The sequence below is a fragment of the Colias philodice genome, chromosome 3 (assembly GCF_061535455.1).
Source record: "Colias philodice isolate Cphi_HAF_F1 chromosome 3, ilColPhil1 Martin Lab GWU primary, whole genome shotgun sequence".
NCBI lineage: Eukaryota > Metazoa > Arthropoda > Insecta > Lepidoptera > Pieridae > Colias > Colias philodice.
The window spans coordinates 6,014,710-6,026,718 of NC_143088.1; the positions used below are offsets into that span (position 1 = coordinate 6,014,710).

The following is a 12,009-nucleotide window of genomic DNA, read 5'->3' on the forward strand; positions in this document are numbered from 1 at the left end:
ACACTTATGTCTGCAACGTATGTTATTACCTTAATTATTACACCATATAGCCATTTTAAATTACTAACCTTACTGGGTATATGTTTGTGGGAAAAAAATACGTGAAAGGTGACGAACTGCTTAACGAGCTCGTTACTAAGGCAATCTCGTAAGTATCTGATGCTGTTCACTGTAGGAGTCAGGTCAGCGCCCGGCGCGTGAATAGCCAGACTCACTGGTGCCATCCATCTGTAAGCAATTAAGATTATAACTAATTAGATATTTAATGACAGGACAAGCTTTACATTTTAAGACTTATAGTGCTGGAAAGATTTATTCATAGGATTTAGGGGTGATTATTTGTTTTTATATATAATATTATTTGGAATGAAGGAAATACCCAGATAATTATTATGATGGTAAATATATTCGAAAGTAAACATACGATTATTTTTTACCACTAGGTACATATTCCGAAAAAACGAGGTACATATTCACGAAATCTATCAACAGCTATCATTTTGGCGGAACCAAAGATTAGATAATAAATACTGCCGAATATAATATCTTATCGTAAACCAATTTACAAATCCAACCCAAACATTGGCATCGAAATGATGCATCCTCTGTATTATGATCCTATAGTCTGTCACTATGTATAATGTATATATCTATTCTAATATTATAAAGCTGAAGAGTTTGTTTGTTTATTTTTTTGAACGCGCTAATCTCAGGAACTACTGGTCCGATTTGAAAAATTCTTTTAGTGTTAGAGAGGATATTTATCGAGGAAGGCTATAGGCTATATATCATTACGCTAAGACCAACAGGAGCGGAGCCACGCGGGTGAAACCGCAAAGCGCTTCCCTATCACACAATAAAAAAAAAAAAAATCGCAGCATCATAATGTCCAATATAAATACATCGTAAAATTACTGCAAGCCTTCCTAGACTGTAAAGTATGCCGTGACTTCAAGAGACAATTTTATTTTAATCAATATAATGTTGTCAAGTCTCTGTGGGACCACTCGCGTGACCGGAGACATTTACGCCTGCTGGAGCTCTATCGAACATCAGAGGACTAACTAAGCTCCACTGTGCGACACTGATCGCTAACTAAAGAGCTTCGTTAGGAAAATAGGTTACGTACTAAAATAACCTACTAATTAAGCCGCATTTACGCTATAAAGCTTTTTAGAAAAAATAGATAATTGGATTGACTGTTGGCGCAATGAAAATTGGAGTTTGGCCAATAAAATAAATGTACTAAACACGCATTCTATGCGGTAAAGAACGCCTCACCGCATAATGGTTCGTTTATATAATATTTTAACGATTACAGAAGAAGTTATAATGTCGTTATTATTAAATACTAGCGGTCCGCCCCGGCTTCGCCCGTGGTACATATTTCGCAATAAAAGTTAGCCTATGTTCTTTCTCAGGGTCTAAAGATTATCTGTGCCGAATTTCATCAAAATCGGTCCAGTAGTTTATGCGTGAAAACCATACATACATACATACATACATACAAACCTTTCCTCTTTATAATATTAGTATAGATAATTTTTATATTATGCCTTTAAAGGCCCTAGGAAACCTTTATATAGTTAAAAGTTAGGAAGCAAGTCAACAGGATAAAGCTGTGGAGTGTGGATATTATGCTGTCGAGTTTAAAAGAGTAAAGACTGACTGATAAGAATCGACGGATATAAGGAAAATTGAAAACGGTCGTTAGAACTTAGAACCTCTTGCTCTATCTATAGTAATATTATAAAGCTGAAGAGTTTGTTTGTTTGTTTGAACGCGCTAATCTCGGGAACTACTGGTCCGATTTGAAAAATTCTTTCGGTGTTAGATAGCTCATTTATCGAGGAAGGCTATAGGCCACGCATCATCACGCTACGACCAAAAGGAGAGGAGCCACGGGGGTGAAACCGCGCGGAGCGGCTAGTTTTGTAATAACAATAATTTGTAACAATAAAAATTTATCAACTATTTGTACACTAAATATATATTTTGCGATTAAATTTTAAATTATCGGAGTTTTAATTATTTTTTAATGATTTAGATATTGGGTTACAATCAGTAACATGAAACGTACCTACTTGTATCGTATTGTGATAGTAAAAATGTTATCAGCATCTTAATTAACAAGCGTTTTGCATTTATTTTAATAATGAAAATTGGCTATTATAATCAACTCTATTATTTGGAAATGTCGGTTCAGAAAAAGCTGACAGAGTTATTGATGGTGCCAAAGGCATATATGTACAAATAAGGAATGACTTATTTTGGGTCACGGAGCGCTCGTGCAGCTCGAAATTTTATCCTTGACTTTACGTTTTTGGAGCGTGTAACCGATGACACCTGCTAATTATGACTTCATCGAAGCTCAACGAAGTGAATTGACCTATTTTAAATATTCTTTAACGTTTTCAATTGCCACAAAATATTTTAGGGAATACGCGATATTAAATGCAATGTAAGCATAGCCTCCTGCCTCGTTTTACATTTTTAGTATTGTTAAAAAGGATTCAAACTCTATCAATACTTACGCTACGTTTAATCTAATACAAAAATATAAACAAGGCGTGATATCGCATAAATAATAATTATATTTAGTTAATTAAATATATTTAAAAGGACGTTACGGAAATATTTGAAGAGCTTTCAATTTAATTGAAAACTAGAGCGCAATCAAAAACTTTGACGAGCAGTTTTTGATTGCGCACTTCTATGTTCTACAAAGTATACAGCATTTCTATTTACTTTGTGTCGTATAACATTATATTGATTTTGCGTAACGAAGTAAATTGCGTGAACAAATATCAAATGATGGTATTTGAAAAAGTGAGAATTGCCGTCGGCACGATATTTTGCTTTATGTAATATTCATGAAGGTATTCATAATTACGCAATGAATTTGCTTTTATAATATCATATCTATCGTAAATAAGAGTATTTTCTTTAAATAAAGTGTAAATAAACTGTATCAGATTGAAATATACCTATATCATATTTTATTTATCACACAAAGACTTCCGATAACATTATCAAACACAATATAAATCGGATTATCCATTGGATTGTCCAATACAATATATAAGTATTGGATAATCGTGATTTTTATGATTGCCATATCGGCTTCAACGTAATCGCTTACAACGTGTAATAAAAACAGCGGAAGTTTACAGTTCACTGGTAGCGTAGGGTAAATCCATATAACCATAGCCAGTCTCCTCCGTCGAGGTAATTAGTACGCGGAAACAGTAACTAAACGCATAATTTCATTGGCGGTAAATTATGGAGGGTAGACGCGGCGCATGTACCTGTGTTACGGGGGTTCCTAGTCTGGCCAAAGCTGTTAGATCAATAACGCTCGCCTTGTTTGTAAACTTATTTCACACCGAACCCAAACGTCTGTCTGAATGGAGTTGATCATAATAAGTTCACACGACACCGAGTGCGCTGAAGAGCCGTGAGAGCTAATATAAGTCAACACAAGGCCACTCACAAAGGGTTTAGTTTGCTTGAGTGTTATAGAGAAATGCATCCTTTGTATGCATTATTGCATATGAGCATGCATGGCTTGACTAGACTCGACTAAGTAATTCTGTTACGTGAATAGTAGCGTGGATATTGAATATGAATAATGAATATTGATTAAAGTACAATTTTGGCTTAATATCTTGTTATTATTAAAATTCATGTATATCATACTTTAATTAAAGACATTTAACATGAGAAACAATTTTTAAACTCAATCCAAATCACATTTAAAAACGGTTGGAAAGTACTTTATAATTTATATCTTGAAGGAAACATAAATATTCAAAGGTAAATAACAAAGCTAACATCATTACGCTTAGCAAATTAGCGGATATTTACATCCAAATGCGTTTTTTCCAACATCTTTATCAGTGGAAGATTTCACCTAAATCAATATTAAAACATCGCCCGCATTTCGTTATCAACATTTTACACAAGTGAGATTCAAATATTGTCATTGACTTAATTTTGTGGCGCTATAGGTACATATTTACAATCAGAGAGATAAAAATTTGAGTGGTTTTATCGTCTTCTTTATCATCATGCAATCTTTGCTAATATGTACCTATACGTCTGTTTAAATTGTCTGTAAAGGTATTTTGATATTTTTATGAATTCTTCATTTCGAAATACAAATAAAACCGGAATTATAAACCAAATTTCCATTTATAATGAAGAAATGTTACAATTTTATAGGGTTACCATTAGTAATATGAATAAAGATAAACTAAATACAACTCGAAACATCCAACATTTTTAATATCTTTCTGAGGAATAGAGCAAAAATGTGAAAATTTATTGATCACACCGATCCATAAAGGAATTAGTGCGACAAGATGATAGATGGGGACCGTCCCCTTCGGCAGCCTGTCGAAGTCTGCGAGTATTGCGCATTTTAGCATTTATTGACTAGAGTGCGTGTTTTTAATATTTATGTTTGCCTCATGAACATGGCTGCAAATTTATCAACAATGGATAGTTTTTGTCGTGGAAAATTTGCAGGGATGTTATTCAAATTTTATGAGTTATGTTAGGAAAGTGGACATTAAACAATCTAATGTAATAGTCGGTAATGATCAATATTTTAATGAAGTATAAAAAAATAAACGTTACGTTATGCAAGAGCGGGCATAGTGAAACATTTGGAATTATAAATAAAAGAGATAAAAAAGCACAAATATTTGTACATGCAATTGTTAGTCACTAAGCCACTTCACACCGAACAATAATGAATTAATGCTTTCAATGCTAATGCTCAAATTATGTTCCATATACGTGACTCGAGAAAGATGCATGCGATAAACATTCCGCTATCACGGCGAGCATCATCATCAAGCACTCTAATAACAAAGCACACGAAAATCAAAATTGCTCCACGGTCGCAGTTAACGTGTTCTCACAAACGATAGATTTAATTTTACGTACAAGTGTTCGACCCACATCTATGACCGCAGTCGCTATGCGGATAACTGTACAGGCATACTGAGATGGTGATTCCGTAATGGGAGACTGCACTTGGCTGCGACTCATCTGGGTTGACCGCAAGGCCACCCCCTGCCCGCGCTTGCACCTGCGACGCTACGTGCGTCTCAAGAGACTGCTAAATATTTATCAATCACGTATTTCCTGTCGTGAAACTTGACTGCTCACTTCACCTGAACTATCCTGCGATTGGTAGAAGTCGAGCCTTATTGCGCAGTCAGGCCGTGCAACTGTGATTAGAATTGACTCAACGTGTTTCAATCAGACATATGACTATGTAGAGAACTAGAGACTATACCTATATTTCTTGAATATGTCTGCTTTATATCCTAATACAACCTATTTTTATACATGTATTGCATAAAACTAATTGCTAGTTAATTGATACTATACCATGTTTAATTATTGTTAATTGTACACGGGACCTTTACTGGGTCTATACGACAGGTACAATGTACATATATTTTAATAGGGAACGCAGCAAGAACATTCGATATAAAACATATCCAATTGTATAAAAGTAATTATCTAGCTATTAATAGATTGGTAGTTAACAGTTATTCCATCCTGCGGTATATAAATCATACATATAATATTATGTAATTGAGTCATATACTCTATTATTATGAATATAACTTCAGGATATAAAACATAACAGACAAACGGAAATTACCTATCCCTAGACGATCAATAAATTTAAACTGCACAGCATATTTAATTAATTAAAATTTTATAGCAATCCAAGGATGTAACATAAAGGTTGGGATTTTGCAATAAAACAAGTTGGGAATAAGTATAGAAAAGTCTAACTTTACGACCCATCAACTCTCCGCCAATCTGAATTATAGGATCTATGTATATCTACGCAGAATTTTCTGTGGGAAATATGTGCATGTCTGCTTTCCAATAACTCATTCGATTAGCGAACAGGCAATAAACGTTTTCATGAGTGTAGGTAATGGGTTTCCGCATTCTAAAATCAATCAAGTTTCAGGCAAGGTTTCATCATTTGTAATAGAATATCCAACGGTTGGCCCACATCGTGTGTTGTGGGTTCATTAAAATAAAACATACTTCAATTTCGTGGCATCTCACGGCGTCTCATTACTCAATGTCAGAGCTCACGCGAACCGCTCCTTAGTTTTCCCTGGGTGTTACTATTGGATTATTCATCCATTTCTGTCAATGCCATATGAAATGGTGCAAAAACTCTTTATCAATTATACACAAACGAAAAGTAAACAAACGACTCTTTAATTTTTGTTCACTTCGTAATCCTCGTTATCGCATCTCTATATTTAAGTTTATGGCCGACGGTTACATTGAAGGTTTTGAAGAATTCGTGAGGCCATTATGCTGGCACTATGATAATAATGCACGGGTTTCGCAATGAATTTTCCAACCTTTTTATTTACACCTTATCAGATTTATTCGTACTACTTTCTTATCTGAATCGATTGAATTATCTCGTACTTATTTCTGCAAGATTATAACTTTTTGGCTATTATTATTACTTATTATGTTAACTAGCGCTACACATAATTTGGTTGAACATCGTAATAAATCAGAGTATGTTTTAATATAGAACTATTCGTCAACCATATATTTTGATGCGTATAATATACCGCATGGATAATCTCAAGCTCTTTAGTAGCTATAGGTCTTTGTTAACCCTCGTATGTGGTCTTCATTCTTCGCCTCAGCACAATGACTGAATAGAGCATTAGAATCAAGAGCAAATAATGCAGCACGTGGCTATGCCGTGTACGAAACAGGTTTAACCTCTATTGCCACCTCCACGTGGTAGCCATGATTAAAATCTTTCTTTGGAAGCTGGTTTTGTATCGGACATCATTTTCGCTCTAAATATATGATGTGATTGATGTATGCTGTTCATATGCTTCCTAATCTAGTTTAAGAGAAATGAGGACCCACATTTATTGATCAGTTGCAAGGTCAATTTGAATTTAAATTATTCATTTGTTTTTCAATTGCTTATACCTATCACAAATCCAAATAAATTTATTTTTCTATTCTAATCATCAAATATAACGAGTAACTCATTAAAATAGACGCCAGTACATGTTTCATAAAGATATTCTTTCTGGGATTATAATATAATACTAGCGGTCCGCCCCGGCTTCGCCCGTGGTACATATTTCGCAATAAAAGGTAGCCTATGTTCTTTCTCAGGATCTAAAGATTATCTGTGCCAAATTTCATCAAAATCGGTCCAGTAGTTTATGCGTGAAAACCATACATACATACATACAAACCTTTCCTCTTTATAATATTAGTATAGATTGATGTAATCACTCTTTGTACGAAGAATTTTAATAATCAATAGTACTCGTAAGAGCAGTAATCTAAAATTAATAAGCGTTAAGTACGGTTAGAAAAAATTCATTTATTAATGGATGAATTGGAAGTAATTCATATTTATTTTTATTTATATATTTCTATATTGATCAATTGATATTCAAATAATAATAAAGTACATTAATTATTCTAAATTATTGTACAGACATTTATTAACCAACATTACGATTTGTATATAATTATATGCCCAACATATCAAAGATTTTAAAAAGTTTTACAGATTAAAAAGTGGGTTTGATGTTTATCAAATATCATCATACTCGTAATTAAATAATTTGAGTAACATAGTTTTAACCACGTAAAAGCTTTTTACATAATTATATTTAGTTTATTATTACATTGCAGAACGTTTTGTCAATTGTGTACAAGTTAGTTACTTATATCACGAATAAATGATGGTGATCTCAAAAGTATTGCATTATTTGATTCAGATTGCATCGTTGAACGTTTCAAAATTACATCACTTAAGTTGCATCCGACAAAGCTTTGGATTATGAAATCGAAAGCTATAGCTGGTATCTTCCTACTCTTAGATACTGTTACTCTTAATGCTGAATTGATCGTTATGTAAACGGAAACAATGGACTATCTAATTATGGAAATTTAATAAGGTAACATTTATTTTAGTTACAGGGCAGACGTTTACGTCAGGGCAGACGTCGAACAGGAGTTCCTACCTACAGGCTCAAAATAACAAAATATAAACTACTAGAGGTCCGCCCCGGCTTCGCCCGTGGTACATATTTCGCAGTAAAAGGTAACCTATGTCCTTTCTCGGATATCAAAATATCTCCATACCAAATTTCATTCAAATTGGTTCAGTGGTTTAGGCGTGATTGAGTAACAGACAGACAGACAGAGTTACTTTCGCATTTATAATATTAGTATGGATAATATTTTATAACGCCAAGTCGAAATCACTGCTGTAGGTAATATAAATTTCTTATTAATAAGCCTCGTGTAGTTAGGGTAATTAAGAACCTCTTGTCATTTCCGAAACGATAATTTAAGATACCTACATGTTCGATATGAAAACATAATAAATTAAACAATGATCATTTAATAATTTATTTTTGGATTCTTTTAAAATTTATGCTTAATGGCTTTTCATTGTTTGATATTGATTTAAACAATTTCCTAGTAGTTTATCAGATAAATTATGCAGATAAATTTGAAAAGAAAATTATGTTTTACATTGCTATAAAATAGAGAGATATCGATAGATAAAAGAATTTTATATTTTGGTTAAATCACTATTTGATTATTATCTGATAGTATAGGTACCTAATAAAATACCTATAACATTAAAATCTATCGCACTGTTTATATTCATTTTAATTCGGTTATTTTTATTCAGTCCTACAACTAAACTAATGATTATTATAAGTATCACATATGCTATGCTAGAGTACCGATCTAACTACGGCTCTCACAATAGGTCAGTCAAGACACCATTAATGTTACTGAGTTTTGTTCAGTGAGTGGCAATTGTTGCGCTGAGGCAAAGGTCACATTCTCAAATACCATATACTATAATTCTACCTCAATAACTTATTCATCTGTACAATATAAAGATTAAAGACTACATACATACTCCTAGAATCATCGGGAAAATAACGGTTTGTCATCGTAATCGATAAATAGTCCGCACAACGCCTATTTTCACTTTTCGTCGCGGAATTATAAGAATGCGTATAATAGAGACCGGTTCGACGAATATAGGTAACTATAGTTATTCGATTAATTTGCCTGCAATCGACCGCATTGACGAGACCGTGCAGAAAATTAATGGCTTCGGGTCGAAACTAATTTACTTAAATGGTGTTGTACGTCGCTTTCATTAGCTTTTCCTCGTGTCTTCACATTATTGCGATGAACTATAATAGTACCTGTGATACTATCGCTAATAATTAATCTAATGTAATACTGAAAAATCACTAATATTTTCTTTCAATTTATAAAATTCCTTTTCAATGTATTATTAAAATGGAATTAGTATGCAAAAATAGCGTGCAACATAATACTCGTTTAGTAGAAGTGAAATAATGATTACGACAACAGAAACCTCAAAGTATGGGAATGTTTTAATACAATAATAATAGTTAATATTGTATTGGAGTTTATTCAACCATAAATCCGTTGTATACTTGCGTGCTCAGTGCAGCATTGAAAGGGGGCCGGAGTTGTGCACGCGCATAATTATTATTAATACAACCGGTGAGAGTTTCGGCTTCGTGGCAAATTATACAAGGCTGATACATGCTGATACGTTTTCAAACGATCCATTTTATTAACCGAGATTCTGCCCCGAAGCAATGATATGACCACTGATTATTATCTATCATTCGAAATTCTACATTGAAATCAATCTATACATTACCGGGTTAACATATTTTTCATTGAAATATGATTCCTCGTAATGTTTTTTTTAGGTACGTATTTAAAAGCATTTTGTTATTTACTACTTATACATATATCAATTACTACTTAAATAAAATAACAAGTATTGATTCTCAAAAGCGATACCTAATCACATTCAATTTTTTCAATATTGTAAATATCTATTAAGTACCTATTCAAATATTCATGTAAGGATATATCATATAATTAATAACTAGCTATCAACTCGAGTCGCTCTGAAAATTAGTCACATCAACATTCACTTCATTTTTACATCGATAAAACATTAATGGTCATTACTCAGTGCTTACAGTGTTATTTTTAAAGATAACGGTTATCAACCTGTTATATAGATGCTTACAAGAAATAACCATTAGCGAGGGCATCTAAAAGTTACAAAGTAGAGGAGCAACAAAATAGTTAACACTCTCGTACGCCTGACGCAAAATCAATAACCTGCAATATGACATTGTTCATAAATCACTTCTGCTTCACTTAAGTTCAGACAGTGTGATATATTACAGTAATGTGTGGAGTTAAATTGGTGTACAACGCAACGTCCGCCGGATTGGTGATATCAATCAACGACCACTCCACTGGCCGTCTATCGCCTCTACAATGAAATAATTAGATAGCTATTCTATGACCATTAGCACGTAGTTCGACCTTTTGTATGACAGCGTTGGCTTTGTTTATACTTGGTCAGATTTTTAATTCGTAATTAGTGAGTAGTGACCCTAGTGGGTCATTGAAAACAATAATCTGATGTCCCAAACTTTATTTTCGAAATGGATTGTACATTACATTTTTGAATATTATGATTATATATATTCATGTCTCTTTATTGAGCAGTAAGTTGCGACAAAATTTGACTTTTCTGCTTACAAAACTATATTTCTTTAAATGAAGGTTCCATAAAAAAAAATATTGCGCCGTTTACAGAACCAGTGAACAGATTAAGTTGTCACAAGCAAGGGCATCGCTACAACTAAAATAGGTGCATCCAAGAATAACATTGAAAATGAATGGTAAATTAACTCGGCATTTTTCATCCTATTAATAAAAGGTACAAGTTGGTAACATGATGTGAGAGGACAACCGATCACGGCAATTTATTTTCAATACGACGATAATTAAGCATGACATTGGGCATGTAACAGAATCATAATGACAGCAAAAAATTATATATTTGTCTACTACGCTGGACGGTTTGGTCAACAACTCGCTAGATGATAGATATTTTTAAGGAATTCAATAAAATTGCGAAATATCCTAGGTAATTGAATAATATTACAATTTTAAATCCCGTGGGGGCATATAATTCGATAATTCGATCGCTTGGTAGTGAATTGGATGTGTTTAAACATATCAAATTATTTTGCTCTAAAAATTAATTGGATTTGAACGAGATAAATGTATTTTAGCTCCTACAAATGCATCTTAATTATTAGACGAACATTTCACATCTTTCACATTTTCATATAATTAAGAGTTCATTAAACATAATATGAAAGTTTTTGATACAATCAGATACCTAATCCTCCTAAATGAATTGTTACAAACAGTACTTACTATGTTACTACTTCATACATGTATACGCGCCTACGCATGACTGTTGGCAATTGTATTCTAATAAATTACGAAATATTACATTTATTTAGATATCTAACTACTATCGCACACATGCTTCATGACTCTTTATGGGCCATGTCCTGATAACATTATAGTAACGATCCTTGTCCATTGAATGTCGTAGGCGAGATATTTCTAGGTACATATATTTGCATAACGTGTTTTACATTTTTCCTTATTTTTCATTATCTTCATAGTTTTATTGCACCAATTAAAAACAGAGTAAAAAAATTGTCAACAAAACTGGCAGGATGCTAGTTATTCCATCTATTACCGATGTACTAATACGATGAAGACGCCAAATAATTGCATAAATTTTTAAAGAAGTTCTATTCAGCGTTAGAAGTAAGACAACACCTAATTAGAAGATTCTTTGAATCACAGTTTGCGGTTGCAGGCGAGTGTTGCAATGGAAACAAAGGCCGGCAATTTACAATCAGATGGCTATGATTTCAAAGGTGTTATTAAGTGCATCAAGATTATTTGATGCGATGGATACACAAGAAACATAGATTAACTATCCTATGTAGCTTAGATTGGTTTCATAAATTTCAAATTTGTGAAAATTCAGGGTATAAATATAGGTCA

General features: G+C 33.1%; 1 protein-coding gene across 1 annotated transcript in view; it reads right to left on the minus strand.

Annotated features, from left to right (window-relative positions):
* The window catches only part of LOC149489665 (beta-1,4-glucuronyltransferase 1), a 43,846-nt gene that overhangs the window by 7,125 nt on the left and 24,712 nt on the right, over positions 1-12,009 (minus strand). Inside the window, exon 3 of the mRNA XM_089714345.1 lies at positions 69-228. Coding sequence (XP_089570471.1) covers positions 69-228 — 160 coding nt within the window. The remainder of the gene's footprint in view (positions 1-68; positions 229-12,009) is intronic.